The sequence below is a fragment of the Drosophila gunungcola genome, chromosome 3R (genome assembly GCF_025200985.1).
Source record: "Drosophila gunungcola strain Sukarami chromosome 3R, Dgunungcola_SK_2, whole genome shotgun sequence".
In the NCBI taxonomy this organism is placed as follows: Eukaryota; Metazoa; Arthropoda; class Insecta; order Diptera; family Drosophilidae; genus Drosophila; species Drosophila gunungcola.
Genome location: NC_069139.1, coordinates 12,923,850 through 12,942,339, shown reverse-complemented (window position 1 = coordinate 12,942,339; position 18,490 = coordinate 12,923,850). Strand labels below are relative to the sequence as shown.

At 38.9% G+C, this 18,490-nt stretch overlaps 4 protein-coding genes across 26 annotated transcripts in view; 1 reads left to right on the top strand and 3 right to left on the bottom strand.

Annotated features, from left to right (window-relative positions):
* The window catches only part of LOC128266582 (heterogeneous nuclear ribonucleoprotein R), a 55,214-nt gene extending 48,871 nt beyond the window's left edge, over nt 1–6,343 (top strand). For 7 of the 21 annotated variants that reach the window (XM_053003185.1, XM_053003188.1, XM_053003187.1 and 4 more), the window contains one exon: nt 233–1,156. In XM_053003185.1, the coding sequence (XP_052859145.1) occupies nt 233–824 (592 nt within the window). In that variant the 3' untranslated portion in view covers nt 825–1,156. Of the gene's footprint in view, nt 1–232; nt 1,157–1,550 lie in introns of those variants that run through there. The other 14 variants (XM_053003191.1, XM_053003204.1, XM_053003192.1 and 11 more) reach the window with 4 other exon arrangements.
* A 54-nt stretch (nt 6,344–6,397) lies between these two features.
* Nucleotides 6,398–12,095, bottom strand: LOC128266575 (Fanconi anemia group D2 protein). Of its 2 annotated transcripts, XM_053003165.1 has the most exons (14): nt 11,945–12,095; nt 11,133–11,887; nt 10,726–10,867; nt 10,598–10,666; nt 10,341–10,531; nt 10,060–10,132; nt 9,825–9,994; nt 9,270–9,757; nt 9,015–9,213; nt 8,829–8,951; nt 7,747–8,774; nt 7,466–7,690; nt 7,187–7,406; nt 6,398–7,131 (listed from the first exon to the last, which is right to left on the bottom strand). In XM_053003165.1, exons 1-14 carry the CDS (start codon nt 12,014–12,016, stop codon nt 6,456–6,458), a joined length of 4,431 nt encoding a protein of 1,476 aa, XP_052859125.1. In that variant the 5' UTR covers nt 12,017–12,095; the 3' UTR covers nt 6,398–6,455. The 2 variants fall into 2 exon arrangements, with proteins under 2 accessions (XP_052859125.1, XP_052859126.1); XM_053003166.1 differs by lacking the exons at nt 6,398–7,131; nt 7,187–7,406; nt 7,466–7,690 and having other exon boundaries at nt 7,951–8,218; nt 8,299–8,774.
* Nucleotides 12,096–12,362: 267 nt separating this feature from the next.
* Nucleotides 12,363–15,106, bottom strand: LOC128266605 (uncharacterized). The gene is made up of 5 exons (XM_053003249.1): nt 14,887–15,106; nt 13,702–13,862; nt 13,561–13,651; nt 13,374–13,492; nt 12,363–13,151 (listed from the first exon to the last, which is right to left on the bottom strand). Coding segments are annotated over exons 1-5 (510 nt in total). The 5' UTR covers nt 14,889–15,106; the 3' UTR covers nt 12,363–13,014.
* A 321-nt stretch (nt 15,107–15,427) lies between these two features.
* On the bottom strand, nt 15,428–18,323 carry LOC128266595 (putative mediator of RNA polymerase II transcription subunit 12). Of its 2 annotated transcripts, none has more exons than XM_053003238.1 (5): nt 18,073–18,323; nt 17,901–18,011; nt 17,599–17,840; nt 16,982–17,130; nt 15,428–15,855 (listed from the first exon to the last, which is right to left on the bottom strand). In XM_053003238.1, exons 1-5 carry the CDS (start codon nt 18,178–18,180, stop codon nt 15,638–15,640), a joined length of 828 nt encoding a protein of 275 aa, XP_052859198.1. In that variant the 5' UTR covers nt 18,181–18,323; the 3' UTR covers nt 15,428–15,637. The 2 variants fall into 2 exon arrangements, with proteins under 2 accessions (XP_052859198.1, XP_052859197.1); XM_053003237.1 differs by lacking the exon at nt 15,428–15,855 and adding an exon at nt 15,968–16,775 and having other exon boundaries at nt 18,073–18,322.
* Nucleotides 18,324–18,490: the final 167 nt, after the last annotated feature.

The following is an 18,490-nucleotide window of genomic DNA, read 5'->3' as shown; positions in this document are numbered from 1 at the left end:
TTACATTTTTGTGGCTGTATTCGTAGATACCTTTTGTCCTTACGGAAGACACATTTTTATTTAATGTTAGAATGCTTCACACACACATGCTCATACCATATACAAACAAGCGCTTTGATTTTGATTCCACACCACTGTGTCAGCAGCGTTAACCCAAAAAAGGGAAACCAAAACAAAAGCTAAAAACCAAAAACGAATACAAACCAAACCAAAAACCTAAATCTGTTTCTAGCTGGAGCTGCACTCAAGACATATATGGAGGGCAACTAAGCGTAGCGCATCGATCACCTCCTCAGTCAGCGGCAAGAGTCGCTCTCCGGTCAAAAAGCGTAAAACCCATAAGTCCCCACGTAGCAAGACCAAGTCACACAAGTCCAAGAAGCATTCCCACAAGCCCAAGTCGTCTCGGCCCAAAAAAGAAAAGAAATCCAAACAGAAGTCAGCATAAAACAATTCTGCTATTGCTAAATTCACAAAGTGGGCAATGCCCACGACACTCTGTCCCACGAAACACACCCATTACTTTTTATCCAAAATCAAAACCAAACGAAGAATCTCGTCATTGGCATTCAAGAGAAGAAAATTCAAGAACACATCACGCCTCTCGTCTTGCAGAATCAAAATCTATAGCGCCAGATCAGATCAGTTCGGCCCTGTTAACAGACCGCCCCGGCAAACACTTAAAGAAGAAGACCTTGCTAAATTCAAAATTTCAAACAGGGAGTGGAGAACCCCGAAGCTCACTCAGCGCCAACGGCCCATTACACAGAATATTTCAAGTACAGCGCTCTGTTACCCTTTGGTCCAGGGATCGATCGATCTGACGGCCAATTCCCATTGTGACCTTGTCCCGGTTATCGCCCATACCCATCATGTTAGCTGTGATAAACGTTCCATGTTCCATGTCAGGCGATAATATCATGTACAATGTTTTACTTACAAAACAAAAAACCCCGTCTGGTAATTGTTAACCGCCCACACAAACACGAATATACTTTGCACATTATATCACTATCACACAATCCAAACACTATGTATTTATGTACATGTAATCATGTCCCCAAGTCCCTGGCGTTATGTCGAATTAACACGATTCCCCCGACTTGTGATGTGTAAAACCAATGATGAGATAAATTAAACAAAAAAAAATATCAAATGCGTTGTCTTTAATTTTTTTTTGGAAATCATACCAGCCGCCCCCTCACTTTCAAAGCAAATTCAAAATGGACGAAAATATCATCATGAAATTGCGCTACTAAAACAACTAATAAAACGTCAAGAAATCCCCATTCGAACCATAGACCAGTTGAACTTAATCCAATCAAAAACGACCAACTACCAAACAAAAAAATAATAGCAACAACTTTGAACCATTTTTGTATTAACAGAATTTTTAACTCTCTTTCTCTTTTTTTTCTTTCGAAAAACACCTTCACCACCCACCCAAAAACACACAACAACAACCACAACGCACACCCAAACCGAATGCCTCCTTAAAAAAACGAAAAACAACCACCGACACCTTCACCGTGGCGGTCACCAATCTGCAGTAGTCGGTAAACGTAAGTTCGATGGAGGTCACCAAAATCCGGCAGATGTTAAGCGACGTTACCCGAGCGGTTTAATAGGAAATGGCGGCAGTTGGGGCAGTTTACCGCTACCACAGCAACCTTTAGGCACCAATGGTGAACAGTGGTACATGGATACGTTTTCGGCATGGAGTTAAAACCACACAGCAACAGCAACCACAACAACAACAACAACCCGAATTGAAATCAGTTAAAAGCATCATTAACAACAACAGCAGCAACACAAGGAAGTTACAACCACAAATAATCATTTTCTCCAAGCAACATCCTGGAGAAAAAAACCTTCGCGTCATAGTAAACACAAAAAAAAAAATAAACAAAAACATAAAACAAAAATAGCAACCATTCTTAACAAGCAATAAATTTAATTTCAACAAACTATATAAAGTATAAGAAATACAATTAGCCACAATTCAAAAGCATTGTTTAGAGACTCGTTTCGATCTTAGTTCTTTTGCTATGAACGCCGTAGATTGCGTCCTCTAAATAACTACATATAATAACAAATCAAGAAATCAGCAATAGCAGCAACAAATATGTCGAGTAGAGTATATGTATTGTATGTAATCACTTTAAAAATAGCCTTTGCAGCGACAGCATTTTAAACGAAGAGTTTTCATTTAGCGAAACAAGTTTAGCAGATTTTCCCAAACCAATTTTAAAAAGCATCAGCCTCAAAACTTAGATAAACCAAAGTCAAATCGTTTTAAAGTTCACAAAAAGTATAAGAAAAATTTGTCTCATAGCGTTTTTAACTCGAAATTGCAACAATAATTGAGCATATATAGCAAAACGAATATGAAAAAAAAAAAAAATATATGAAATATATTTATCTATAACTATATAGAGAGAGCAGTCTAAGCCCATACAGATTGATTTTAAATCTTAAGCAGCATGTAGCACCCCTTTTATACATTGAAAAAGCGTAAGCAACCAAATTCAAAATCATTTTACAATATTTACATGGGCATCGGAAAATTTACATTTTAGACAGGCAATTTCTTCTTTTGTATATAGCCAATGGAAAGTTGGCAAGCGCTGAAGCTAGTAATATGGGAAACCCAGACATATATACACGAGATCAAGCTCAGATGAATTGAAAAACTGTTTAATATTCTAAGAACACCAAGAAACACAATTCAAATTGAAAAGCAAAGCTTAGTGAAGAAACATTGACTGACAAAAATAAAGAAAACAAAAAACAAATTATTAATTAGATCGAATGAGTTGATATGAGAACGATAAGCAAATACAAAAATTAAAACGCAGCCAGCATTATTATATAATGCGACTGGCGACGGCAACTGGCAAGACTTTCTGCAAAAATTTGAAAACAAACTATTTTTTAACGACGTAAGTTTTAGGCAACTTCAAATCAATTATCTGTCAGAAGTAAAAAACAAAATATGTAGAGCTAAGTAATTGCACACATACAAAACTACACTTAAAACTCACTGATAATACTGATAAGCAGATTAAAATCGCAAATCAACAAGAAATTTGACAAGTGTCTGCAAATCGAAGCAACGAATTAGGAAGAAAACGTATAGACGCGGAGACAACACATCACAAACAGTAAAAGTAATGAACCTAATAATAAAATTGATTATAAATTTTAATACCCATAACGCATACTTAATATTAACACTTGTAACGAGTACGATAAACAATCAAATCGTGCTTAATTTTGGAAAAAAAAACCAAGCCAACAAAACTATAAAATCAATTAGCCAACGGTCAAGTGCGTATTAGCAGCAATCCTAAACCATTCAAAGCTAATAAATTCTATTTAAAATCCACTAATCTTATAACGAATTCAGATTAAAGTCTTTTCCCACTTTCCTTTACTCATCTATTACTGCTACGCACACAGATAATACGGAAGAGAACACAGCCCTAAGCTAAAATAATAAAAATACCAAGTTGACTTGCGAAAACTTAACTAACTCCATGCCTATAAAAAAGAAACGCCACACACGTGTCAAAATACGTATATGTAGGGAAAATTTATGAAACAAAAACTTGCCCGTTTACTTTCTGTTTCGAAAAATTTCAAGAAAAAAGTGTTTTGGTTGAACAAGAATTCTGCCGTTTACGTTTCCGCTATTGCTAGATCTCAAGTAAAGCAAAAAGTTAATTAATATATATAAATGTATAAAACAAAAATATATAAATTAGTTTTAAACTAACGAAAGAATACTTCCAATTTTGAACTCAAGTATAAAGCAAAATACAAACTGTTGGCAGTTAATGAAGGACGCGTGTGTTTTAAAACGTATCTATGAACATTGTTCAGCATAAGCCTAAAAACAATAACTTTTTTAAATTTAAAAATACACATACACAGACACACACCAAGCAGTTGCCTAAAGTAAAAAAAAAAAACAAACAAATAATGAATACATGAATTAAAACTTGCGCAAAATTTGCAAACCAGCAAAGAACTTTAAATACATAATATTAGCCACAAACAATAAGAGAATATATACAACAAATTCTAAATGACCATAGTTAAGCTTAAATTTAGTAACACTCACATACACACACACACATATATACACATAATTATTAAAATAAAGTAAACTGTCGTTGTAGGGGATGAGAAGTGTGCGCCATTTTCTAACTACAATAACAAGAGAAAAAAATTACTAAAATATTTACCCAATTTTTATTTTTGATAAGTTTTCCTATGAATTTTCTTAAACATTTTACTTTTTTATTGAGAGAGCATTTTATGCAATTGCAATTGATTGTTGCCTTCGAAAAAGAAAGGGAGAAATAATTTTAAAACTTTAATCATTTTTTCTTTAAACACACACAAACACAACAAATAAATTAATTTTATAAGAAAGTGAATTAAATGAAATTCTATAACGCCGCGTCTTTTTGCATGCAAAATTTTCGATTTTTCGCCCTAGAAATTTCCACATTTGGTGACTTAAAACCTTTGAACCCAATTCAAATTGCAAATATATAAATATAATTAATTTTAACAATTTGTTTAATTCGATAAATGTACTGATTTTATATTGTTTTAAATTTGTAATTTAATTTGTAAGTTTTTATTGTTAATGTGTTTTTTCTATTGTAAACTAAAACTAAACTAAATCTATAATCCAATTGGCAAATTGTTACACAATTCGTTTAAGTTTACTGATTTCGTCGATTCAAAAATTGAGAATGAAATTTTTACAAAAAATATGTGCCGTTATCTATAAACCATTTCTTTGGAAGCCTAATAATTTCCCGCAACCCCACTCCCCCCTAAACCTTTACCCCTCAACACCCTTAATTGTGTTAAATATTGTAATTTGTAATTTTTGTTTTAATTTTTCGGGAAAGCAAAAACGTTTGGCAAAATTAGTTTTTAATTTGAATATTTAGTTTTGTTTGTGCGCTTAAGTTTTCAATAGTATGTTATATATATTAAACTATGAATATTAATTTTTAGCAAAATATTTTTACGACCTAACATAAATCACTAATGTTAAATACTTAAAGAACTAATTTGTTTAGCTGTTTAATTGGTTTAAAATTTTTCTGTATTGTGAAGAGGAGCGCAAACAAAATTTTTCTTTGATCTATTAACAATAACAATAACTGTATACGTGTGTAAATTTCAACCTTCAACAAAAGCAACACAATACTGAAAATAAAATAGAAATAAAGTCGAAAGGAATCATGAAAGAAAGCAAAGTGGACAACAAAATTGCAAACTGCGCATGGAAACTGAGCGAAAAAAATGAAAAACTTTACATGAATTGTGATGATGCAAAGGCAAGATTTAATCATAATTACTAAATCTATATACAATAAATATATATCTTTCTCTATAAATATATATATTTGAGTATATAATGTAAATGTAGGCGTAGGAGTGTATAATCTAACTTTACTTTTAAACAGACTGCGTACGTATTAAAAATTTTTAAAATTAATTTGTGTAAAATGTTTTAAGTTTTGAAAAATTGGCAAATAAAGAAAACAATAAAAATTAATAAATCAAAAACATGATCGTATTGTAAATTGAAATATACAACCTATTTCGACCTATTCCAAATTATCTTTTCAAACCTTTTCAGCAATCAAAAAGCTTTTTATGTATATTTCAAGAATCGGCTTAAAGCAAGCGCAACTGTTTATAAAGAAAATTGAAGGACATTGGCAGTGGATGCAAGGATCTGAGAGCTTTGGAAAGTTTCCAAGATTGTTTCTTCTTAAACACACAAAAAACATGAATTGTATGAGGACAATATCTATTTCAAACATACACACACGTTAGGATTAGCTTCTCTTAGACCATTCTTGTTTAATTTTTAAATTTATAGTTTGTGTGTGTTTTCTTTACTTTTTTTTTAATTACATTTATAACAATTTATACTTGATTGATTAAAACTCTTTTATAAACTACCTATTGATATACATCACAAAACATTTGCATACATACCACACGTATGAAAGGGATTCATAAACCGTGAACGTAACGTCGCCAATTATTACGATATAAAAAAAAACAAATGGAAATTAAATAATAAAAACAATTAGAATTCATCGTAGAGGAAGGCCGAATGTGAGAAAAATGGGGAAAACAACTTTTACGTCTTAATAAACAATTATTGTTAACGAAGAAAATAAAAGTGAGAAAAGAAGCATATTGTACTAAAATATTTGATATACATACATTTGTTATTATTTGTAATACGAAAATTAAATAAAATTGCATCCAGATAATAAAAAATGAAATAAATAAAGAATGCAAAGGTCGTCGTGTGCTCAATCCTAGACTAGAAACAAATGAAACGCCGCCACTTTGGTCCAAAAAAACAAATTATTTATTTTTAATCGCTACAAACAGAAGAGGCTATCCTAAAAGCATTTGCTGCGGGACGAGGACTTGCTCCGACTTCCATCGCTCGGTCTTGTGCTGACACTGGTTGTGGTGATGGCCATAACATCACCCAGCACTGTCTCATCTACGCTGGTATCATCGGCAGGTATTTCCTCGTCGCTATTCTCCTCGCCGACAAACGAACCGACTGGCGTGATAATAGAGTCCCCGTGAAGATCCCTGTTTATCATGTTGCCCATGTGGAAAGCCGAATGACAGTTGTTGGCAGCCAAAAGGGCTTTCACCCGGAAAACCAGCGTCTCAATTGTCTCCCGCAGGCTGGGAATGTAGCTGATGATGGCCGTATTTTTAATGGACTTCGAATGGCAGCATAGTTGGTGCAGGAATCGTGTCACTTTCTGGAGTTCGTGCAGAAACCTGGTCAGCCTTTCGGGATCATCCCGAACAATTGACTCCAGCGCAGTCATGCCGTGCTGAAGCAACAGCTTGAGGAATAGCAGGGAGTGCTTTAGGAACAATCCGAAATTTCGGGGCTGTTCCACCAGCTGCACAATGCTGAGCAAGCCATTGAACAAGTCAACCGTGGATTCCCACAGTTTCAGCTTATCTCCGCGACTGTCCACACCGATTTGGCCGCTTAAGGAGTGAATTAACACCTCGCAGAGGCCACGAAAGAGCAAGGGAAAGTTGGCCCTGCGATTTTATAGGATTAATAAATTATAGTATTGGCGTATCATGTTTTGCTTACTTTTTGAAGTTGGGAAAGGAATTCAGGGCTTTGTCCTTTGTGTTAAGAATACTGCATTGTTTAACCAGCTCACTAAGGAGTTCACTTTGACTTTCGCTAGTCGATTTCTTAAGGAAACCCTTGACCAGCTCGTCCAGATAGATATTGCACTGCCCGCCCTTATCCAAAGTAGCAGAGTAGTGGAACCACTTTCGACGCAGCAGCTTTCCACAAAGAGTACCTGAGGAATACAATAGAGAAATGTTTCTGAAACTACATTACTTTTGTGTTCATGCTTACGCGAGTCTTCGGCCTGCTGAAATCTCGGCTGGCTAGCATCGATTTCCAAACTTCCCACCTTCAGCAAGCTGCACAACAATCGATGAAGCTGGACCGCTGTACTGAGGCTCAGCACAGATTTTTCATACTTTAAAAAGTATTCAAAGGTCAAGGTTGCCAGCTGGGGAACTGTTTTTTGTTCATATCTTTTCCATTGCTCTTTGGGGTGCAACTTATACAAAGATTCTAAAAATAAATATTCATAAAATATGTGGAACTATACTAGAGTACTAATAACTTACTATGGAGCAGCTCAGCCTGAGACTTGTCGCCCCACTCGCTCCAGGCGAAGTATAAGGCAAATAGGCGAATGCAAAGCCCAAAGCAGGTTTTCACATAGTTAAATTGTTCCTTAAACAGATCCAGGTTGCTGTACACATGATTGACTCTCGTAAGCTCTTTGTCGATCGCTTCTGCCAGGGTTATTAGGTGTTTGTTCACCTCAAGCAGACAGGGAAGTAAATCGCATATGAAATCCTCTGGCTTGGCCAGGTGCAGCCTGAAACTGTCCGCATCAGACGAGTCCTGCTGGCCGAGGACTGCCGCTTCAAGTTTTAGAACCATGTCTTCCAGCAGGAAACGCAACTCAAGCAGGCCCAGAAACTCTCCAACTTGATCCTTCTCCAGCTGGTGGTTCAGCACAAACTTCTGCTCGACCAACAACATAATGATTTCCACTTCCATGGGCCTGTACTTCTCTCGCGGCCCGTACATCTGCTCAAAGTCTATCTTTGTTTTTATGGACTTGCAGGGACCAACCTTAATCGTAAAATCAGCAATCGTAGTCTGATTACCAGTTAAGTCCGGTTCCGTTGCAGTTGCGTTGAGCCTAGCAGCCGCCTTGGCTCCTTGGCGTTTCTGATTCATCGCCGAGTGCTTGGCATTGGTGAGGAACTGGTATGGCGGGGCTACGAAATCCGAAGGCGCTCTAGCCAGAAGCGGCTTAATCCTCTGCTCAATTCGTATCAATTCACCGAGACGGGCCAACACTCGACGCCGAGTGGGAGGATCCCTCTGCGATGCGAAGGCACTGATTGACACCCGCATCCAATTGACGGTGTGGAAGTAAATGCTCAGAATATCCTTTTGCTGGTCCGTCGCAAAGTTGTCGAATATGGCCAGATAGTTATCGGCTTCAAAGAACGTGGGTAAGACGATGGCACAGCCGAGCAACGCATTGATGTTCTCCAAGCTGTCGTGGTGACGATGTTTATACAGTACCCGGACACAGTTAAACAAAGGGGCAAGTACATATATAGAATCGCAAGCTCTGAAAATATAAAATATATTTAAGGTTTAAAGTTATAAAACAAGTCGAACTTACTTGGCTTTTGGTGACAGAACCAGTTTTGATATATTTATGCCGATGCTAAGGACATCCGATTCAGTGTTGACATTTGAGTCATCCAATTCATTAATGTTCATTTGATATTCTAGTTTAATGCCCCTAAAAATCAACTATAATTAGTGGAGTTTTATTAAGAGAAAAGCTTAACTTAACGTAACTTACTTAATTGTCTCTGGAATATCCTCGGTGACAAAGCTAGTCTGAAAACGGATAGTCACTATGTCACAAGCCCAGGCAATAAAATGGTGGTCCAAGTCACAGGCGGAAGTTTCGTCATAGCGCTGGTTGAAAACCGTTGCCAGTTCTTCGTAGAATAGAGCTAGGGACTCGGCGCTGTTAGCAATGGATGACTCGGTGCGAACTGTGGGGTGGGTATATTAATTCGCAGTTTAAAGTTAAATATCCTGCATTAATTACTGATCAAGTTGGCGGCCATTTTGCCTCGACCATCGGGCAAAGAGTCCACATTTTCCACGCTAGTTTGGGAATCGTTATGCTCCACTGCATCGTTCTCGATGCGGGCCATCGCATCGATGAGCTGCACACATCCAATAATGCCCTGCCTCTTTATAATATCGGTTGAATTGATCAGCTGCTTCTTCACAACCATATCGACTTGCTCCTGGAGCTGACCGCAAGCCGGTAGTTTGGGGTCTGGAAAGGCCACATGGCAAAGCAGGTCCATGGCCACACGCGTCTGAGTAAGGGTAAGATCACTGATCCTATCCAGCATCGGAATGAGAAGGGCGGCACAGTTCTGAACATCTTTGGTGCTCTTGCGCTGCAGTTCACGAAGTAGTTCCAATGCCATTGTCGTCAGGTGAGGAGATGATTTGTCACAGGTCAGCTCCAGCAGTTTCTTAAGGATATTTTTCTGAATAGAGTCGAAAATCCTAAATAGTATACTGCAAGGAAACGAGAAAAAAGTTTAGTTATTCAATTTATATGCATTTTTGGCAGCAAAATGCGTACCTGTACGAAGACCTGGCGAAATCGGACACGGTGCGGTTTTTCTCACGCATAAAGTCATGCAGAATGTTCATCAGTGTGCTTATATGCTGCTCGAGTATGTGCCTATAGTGCAATTTAACCTCCTCTAAAATGCTCACCGTAAAGTGTTCCAGCTTAATACGACGACGAAGCTTTCAAAATAAACCGTTTGTATTTTAGCTTAGAATAGTTGTCTTGTAAATTAACAAATACTTACAATATTTTCGATATACAATGAATTATCTTCATTAACTTTTATTAACAAAAGCAGCACAATCATGTCAAAGGAGCTAGACAAGAAATATATTTACATAAGCACAGAGGATCCAACCTGTTTCGTAACCGACCGCAACCGAAATAAAAAATTTGTTCCAAAACCGAAACCGATTTCGAAATAGTTTTATTGGTTGTAACCGTAACAGTAACCGAAACCGATATTTGATTCGGTTTAAATCCCTGCTTAAATACTATTTTCTTGTATGGTTTCTGTAGACTTACGTGAATGCATCTGCGGGCAAAACACCTGCTGACCTTTGACACGCCTGATAAAATCGTTTAGAGCGTATTAAGCCAAGCTCCAGAAAGCCAAATAATTCCAGCTGTGACTTTCTATTGTCTTCCGTTGCCGAGTTTTTACCACTTTTAATTGTGTGACGCCAGTTGAAGATTTCTCGCAGGCTACCTATCAACTTTATTTAGAGGAATGGTTATCAGTTATTTGTTTAGTGCTCTTAAGAAAAATATAGAAGTTTTACATCGCGCACACTGTCATCTGTGTCCATTTTCAGAATGTTAAGCAAAAGGCGAACGAGGTGAGGCAATGTCTACAACATACAAAGTAAATAAAATTTAAATTCAAACTAAAGCGATTATATATAGTTACCGTATCGGAACAGTTGCCACTTGTGGCAAACTCCAAAATGCGCAATCGTAACTTAGCCTGCGTTCGGTCTGAAAGTGATAAATTGCTCAGCGTGTGCACCGTGGTCATATGAAAGAGGTCTTCAGTGTTGGAATAGTTAATGCTGCAACAAATCAAATTGAGTCCTTAACGCAAGATTTCAAAATGTTTTTGAAAATTACATAAGTAGTGTTCCTGTTGTTCCAATATTTTTGTATGGAATACATTTGCAAAAGATAATATAGATTTGTTTGATGGTATTGGTTTAAAAAAATCCTTATTTTAACCATAGTTAACGATAGTCTCAGTTACACAAGTTATCTAATTGATTTTAATCGAAAATTAAAAGACAAGAGCTCAGAACTCGATGGTAGCCACTTCTTACTCACTTGAGTAGTTCAACAAACTCGTCGTGCATGCTGGCATCCAGTATCAACTCAGCGTTGGCTATGATGTCCAACTTGGCCGTCTTCGTGGCCCTGTTAAAGACGCCCTCGATGCGGCTGTAGATCTGCACCTTGTGCGAAACGGTCAGGTAGCGCAGTTGGGTGAGCATCAAGGGCAGAAGTGGCATGGATATGGCGGCCCTGCCCGTAAGGACTCGATCCGCGGTGGCGACCTCCTCGATCTTGTTCAGGAGCACCTCCACGCAGGCATCTCGCAGAAAGTCGATCATGAGGAAGTTCATGAACATGCTGTTCTGCGACTGATAGATCTGTTCCTCGCCAGCGGCGTCCACAGTGCAGCCGGTCAGGAGTTTCTGCACCAGTTTTGACTTTGGCGCCATCGCCGCATTCAGGCCCGTCTTGAAGGTTTCCAGCTTGTCGGTGTAGGACGAGGCACTCATGAATATTTCCCGCAGTTTGGACACGATGGACACATGGTCGCAGGCCAGGACCAGGCTGTCGCCCTGATCCAATTGGACCCCGGCGCGAATCAGGACCAGTTCGAAGAAGTTGTTGGGCTGCCGGGAGAGGTTGGGGATGTTCCGGCTGGAGGATTGGGTGCGACCCAGGGTGGCGGCCAGGATGGCACTGTGCTGCGACAGGAAGCGCTGCGTGTGCTCCTGCGAGGCGGGTATGTTCTCCTCGCTCCCGGCGGATGAGGATTCAATGGAAACATTCGTGGTGCTCTCCGCCAGGCGCTGAAATATGCTTTTCCGTCACGATTTCAAATGGAGTATATTAACTTTTTCACTTACAGGCACTTTTATGGTGGTGTTCTCGTCAATCGTGTTTAGAGCCTTCTTCTTGCGATTCTTAAACTTAAACATAGTGGACAATAAACTTCACAAAACACCAAAAACGAAACGAGATGAAAACAAAAGCAATTCCTGGCGGGTTTTGAATAGAGTGACCGTCTTCGAATTATAGGCGCTGCTATCGATAATGTCGATATTAAAATGTCACTATCGATAGTAAACTGTCACTATCAAAGGCGGAATAAAGAAAAAAATCCTTTAAAAAAAGTACTTATGTAAGTGACGAAAAAAATCAGAAAATTGTGTAAGTTAATGTAAAATGCTTTTTAACTTAATAAATTAAGTGATTAAAAGCATCATTAATCCTGAAATATTATCAAAATTATTCTTTTCAATCAACTGTATAAAATTTTTTGTGATTTTTTGGAAATTCAAATTTTTATTCAAACATTTTCTACATAATGCGTATAAAACTATTATTGTTTTCTTTAGGTATATAACTTTTAATCATATGTGATGAGTATAAAATTTTAACTATGCGTTTGCCTAATTTTAGGATCCGGAAGCAAGTTCCATAAATTGATAATCGTATTTGTGATGGAAAAGTCCAACGTAACACTAAATAAGGTGGTTATAAACTTATTTTTTAATTTAAAGCCTTTCGATTTGAATTGTTTAACTTGGGTGCTAACTCTGATAATGTCGAATTATTCCTAATATAGATTTTTAACTCTAAAAAGTGCAAAAACTCTATTGTGCTATACATATTTAAATGTATATAAATATTTTTTATAAAAAGGAAGTACAACATATGTAGGTCTTGAATTGATTATGCCACAAATTGACTTATTCCGGGACTGTTGTGTACCCTTTAGTACCTAGTTTATGGAAAATCACTAATTTGGCGTTGTTTTCAATATTGCTATTAAGTATATAATGATGAACTTGATGCCAAGCCTATCACACCAATGCAGTCCAAATTGAAAAATTTGCGATTCCTCCACAATACTGTCCTTCTGAAAACTGGTAGGGTTTCCTGCCGTTACTTTTCAGTGTTTTTAAACATATAATTATTGTTTTTTCGCACGACGTCTCTTAAAGCCCGTCATCTGCTTCAGAAGCTGTGAGTTTTCGTCATCGAGATCCATGTTTGGCTCCCAGAGCCGCAGTCGTTTGGGTATATAGATTAGGCCCAGCAGTGTAATAGCTAAATGGGATAAAACAATACAATTTGTTAATGGGTGTGGGAAATATTTTCTTAATTTGTAAAAGCATAAAAATACTCTCTTACTATTTTTAAGGACTATTAAAACTTACTTTTTTCTTTTAACTTCTTTAAAAAAAGGAACAACCAATAAATTAAAATTCTCTCTAGGGTACACTATATTTGATCCAGAGGATCATGATCACTTATTTTAATGTTACTTACAATTTAGCACGCAAGGGAAGATCACGTAAAAGTTGATGGTGCTGGAGCGAAAGTAGAGCGCTTCGGTGGCGTAGAAGACCATGGTGAGGGCCAAGGAGCAGCCGCCCATGCTCACAACCCTTTTATAAGGAATTATAATTGTTATTACCAGACAACAATTACATTGTACATTTTGAGCAACACTTACGGCCTATAGTGGATATAGAGGGTGCAGTGAACCAGAGCTATGGCCTTGAGCAGGCAGTACATGCCGATAATGCGCGATATGGTATAGTCACCTGTAAATATCCCCTTAAATTATGATTCCAGCAGTGTTTTCAGTACTCACCCTCTATGAACTGGGTGTCACTGTGGTCGCCCAGGAAGCTGCGCCTCTCGATATAGCTTCGGAAAGCCGTGCCCAAGTCCATGAAGGCCACAAAGGCTATCCATCCCCGGAAGGCATAGAGCAGGCGTTCCCGGGGTCGTCCGCCAGACTGCATGGCAGCCCTAGATATAATACAGTGCGTTAAGGCATCGGTGTGAAATTTACTTTTATGTGGGGGTATTATGAAACAATAAAAACTTTCCGTTTTTAGGACTCTAATTTTTTTTTACCTATATCAAATCAAACGTCGTAAGTGAAATAAACTATTTTTTTTACGAAAAGTTACACAAAAGTTTCTCAGAGAGTTGCATTTATTGGTCCTGTTTCTGAAAAACTTTGTAAGGATTATTTAATAAAGAAGTTTCGATATTAGTTTTTAAATTAAGAATTTTAGTTTTTAAGCCAAGTTTTTTCATCTCATAAAACTAAACTGCTAATTTGTACGACTAAAAAAATTATTACTATCACATTTCTAAATTGTGGCCCAAATGGTCTAATGTAATATTATAAGGATATAAGTCAAAGAATGGTTAACATTTTTAAATGATGTTATGAACAAGGTGTCATCTAAAATTGGGGCAGAGAACTCCCCATACAAAATATAATATACTACACTATTACGAGCTATCAAAATTCCCATTTGATGGCTATGATGATATAATGTTAGCTCTTTTGGCATTCCGAAGCCATTAGAATCAACGTCATTCTGTTGCGTGTGCATAATTAGACCCTTTATTTGAGGGGTTTCGTTTCAGCAAAAACAGGAACTCCAACTGAGCAGTCGAGTAATGTAATGGCATTCCCAACCGGCTTATCGGCCTTTGAGAATCGCACTTGGAAGTCCCCGAGCAACCAGCCCCTTTCCGAAACGCTGGGCAAAATCGATATTATGGCACACTATGCTGTGCTATTTGTGTAGTGCAAATAATTGTGCAGAGCGTAATTCCCCGATGCACGCGACCACGTGGATCGGGGTCCAAGTGGAGCTCTCCACCCGGCCAAATTGTTTATTTTCAATCAACATCGCCGGCTAGGTCGTCCGAGCAACACGATTTATGGCCCGGGACCGGCTAGCTGGCGATTCATAATTACTCCCGTGCACTCTATACGTTATGTGTGTATTTATTTTCGTGGCCATTGGCTTACATTTTGCAGCGATTCCCAAGCTAGTCGGCAAACCCGAACTCCGTCACACCCGGCGTATGCGTAATACTCGAATATGGGACTCTTTAATCCTACGAAACCTATTTTATGCTGCAGCGATTGTTTATTTTATATTGGTTTTATTTAAACCTATCAACGCGACCAAAATTTGTTCCGTCGCCAACAACACTTCGCCGTCCACTGAAAGTCTTCCATAGGAATGCCGTGCGATGGCAGGCAGCTTTTATGCTTTGAAGAGCTTTGGGTCTGTTGGGGTTCGTAACGCACAGAAGATACCTGAGGTTAAAGAACCCTGCATATTATATTGGGAGATCCAATTGGTATTCTAGCAACAAGTATATATATTTATTTGTTTTTTACATTAGATATTTTTTTTATTTTTAATTTCAAGGCAAGTGTGATTTATTGTTAACACTGAACTAAAACGGCAATCAAATAAAAATGCATGTTTGATATCTAATAACCTCTTACCCCAGATGCTCTAGCTTTGTCGAACTTTAGAAAGTTTTTCTAAATAAAAAAATTATGCATCTTTCATTATTATTTTATTAAGCAAAGTACAAAAACGATCAACAATTCCGACAAACAACCCGTATGTAGATGTCCAAGTCAAAGAAATCATGGACATGAAAATCTAACCATATGTCAGTGTTCAGAATCGTTTTCAAAAGCAAATGTATAAAAATTTCAACAATTTGTCAAGTTCTATGGCTCTCTTGGGATGATAGTTGGTCTAGTCCTTGCCAATATTCGCCTCAGTCTTGCGATATTCAGCCCAGTCCACAAATCCATCGTTGTTCAGATCCATGGACTTAAGCACATAGTCGATGGTGTCCTCCAGGGCTTTGTCCGTGTAAACTGATCCTTGTTTGTGCTCCTCCGGCTGCTCAGTCTGACCATCGGCATGACCGTCGGAGTGACCCTCGCCTGGTTTCTCGCTACTATCTTTGACTGGAAAGGTATTGGGGCGTTTAAGATTTTTGGAGCTCACTTGGGCATGGTTAAGTTAATAACTAAGCTCACCAGAAACCAATATTAAATTAAGTTAAGCCTAAAATTCTACTTGAGGGAGCGTTAAGATGTGGTCGGCTGTGATTTGGGGTTTGACTTTATTCGCTAATTCGGCTTTACTTACAAAGAGTTGCATGCGTCTATTAATTAGGTTTTAGTTTCGAAAAGATTTCCACACGGGGTATTCTTCGATTTTTTTTGCATAGTTTTCATTTTTTTTTTTGTACAAAAACAAACTTTTACACAATCAGTCTGTTTTTCTGCTGCTCTAAAGTTGCGCTTAAAAAATAGTTCATATCGAAAAATAACTAAAGTAATGACAATGGAAAACAAAACGAAATAATGCGGCTGGAATTGCACAAACCACTTGAGAGATTCGTAATCAATATTCGAAATGGGAATTTTTTGAAAAAGTTCATTTGTTCAATCAAGTTCTCCGATGGAATGCTTGCAGCATGTTAAGTAAATTTGATTCAAAATTATCTAAAAAAGTGCGCTAAAACCGTAGACGAGGTCGACGTAATTTCAGGATGTTTTGGGCAGAAAACAGGAGTATGTGTTGCGCGTCACAGAACACGGGACAAGGACATTAAAATGTATGCAACTGAACGGATCTAGAATCTACTAATGAACCGGCTGCTGCTGCTGCTGCTCCTGCGGTTGTTGCTGTTGTTGCTGCTGCTGCTTCTCGGCGGCCTTCTGCTGCGCCTTGATGAACTCCGGATAGTCGATGTAGCCGTCTCGCGAGGTGTCGTCCATCTGCAGGATGGGGTCAATCAAGGCCACCAGCTCCTCGTCGGAGAAGACCTTTTCCTCCACGTGCGGCTTCTCGCCGTTAGGCTGTTCCTTGCTGCCTTGCTCTTCGTTAGGCAATGAGGTGTTATGGCGGATGCGAGATGGATTAGCATGAGATTCGAGCATGACCACAACCATAACCGGAAACAGCCCAGTTTAATTACGCATATGCAAAGAAGGTAGAACAGAAGAGTGGGTCAAACAAAACGAAAACAGAAACCATCTAACAGCCTTACTATTTAAATAGATAAAGAAAAAAATGCCATCTTACCGTGCCAGTGGATAAGCGACTTGATCAGCTCGCAGCCGTCTAGTTTGTTGTTGTTGTCCGAGTCGTGCATCTTGAAGTAGTGGAACTGCAGCTCAGCCTCGGACATCTTGCTCGTATCGATGGGCACTTGCATGTGCTCCTGGATATGACTGGAAGTAAAGGAAAACAGATTAAGTAGATAAATTGCAGTTGGTAAAATGTATGAGACATGTGAAAGTTGCATCCCCAAAAGCAAACGTTTTGTAAGCCTTAAAATCATACAAAAAAATATAAACTGGTGATAAGTCACACGGTCGCTTTAAAAATTGAAATATTCATTAACAAAATCAACCAATTCCCTGAAGTAATCGGTGTACATGGTTTGTAATTCGGATCTCTGAGGCATAGAATTATGGGAATCTATTCGGCGGCATCAGGTGTCAGTGTGGTAATTTATGGTTAGTTTCCCTAATAATATCTATCTTAATGCTGTTGATTTATATACTTAAATCTTTCCATCACTTTTTCTAAAAGAGGTGTCATTTACGGTTAATTTATGACATTTTCCCCAATCGGAGCAAAGCCTTTTTGATGGATAATGATAGCCAGCGGCAGTGATAAGATAGACGGGCACTTACGCGCGCTCCTGCTGGATGTTTCCGGTGTTCAAAACCTGCTGCGGTTGCCCGTGGTGGTGGCCACCCACCTGCTGCTGGTGGTGCACCTGCTGCGGCTGCTGGTGGTGCACTTGTTGCGGCGGTTGGTGTGGCTGCTGGATTGGTTGCTGCTGCTGCTGCTGCTGTTGCACAGGAACTTGCTGATATTGGACCTGCTGCTGTTGTTGCTGCTGCTGCACAGGAACTTGCACCTGCTCATATTGCTAGAGATTGGAGGAGTTTGGGTTAGCGTTTTAAAAGCAGAGGATATGTATCCCACTCACGTATTGCTGGGGCGGCACACCGGGTGCCGAGTGGACCTGTTGCTGGTACTGCGGCTGGTGGTGCTGCGCCGGCGGCGGTGGGTGGTGCTGTGGCACATGCTGCGGCACCTGCTGCTTTCATTTCAGTGGGTTAATCGGTTCTGATGTGTGTTAATAAGGTCCAACTACTCACATAGTGCTGCGGATTCACGCCGGGAGCGACGCGCTGGCCGCTCGCCAAGCCAATCAGGATAAAGGGCAGCAAGAGGGCTGCTCGTAGCTCCGAGACGCGCATCTGCATGGAAGTGCTGGATTCTGGCGGGGATTGGTTCGGTTCGGGATCGGTTTTGGTGGCTCTGTAATCACCACGTCGCAAAGACAAAACACACACGTACACAAATCGCTGCTTCTTCACCGCTGGCCATTCGCAGCGTGCGACAGCTGTTGCACAGGTAACTGCGGCCATTCGCCGCGAAGCGCATGCGGCTGTACGGTCACACTTAACAACTGGTTTGAATTCCTGCCTAATTGATATCAAAGGTACTCATTTTGTTAAACTCGATTCAATTGATAAAACGATGAAGTTAATTGCTCATTTGGCTTATCGATGT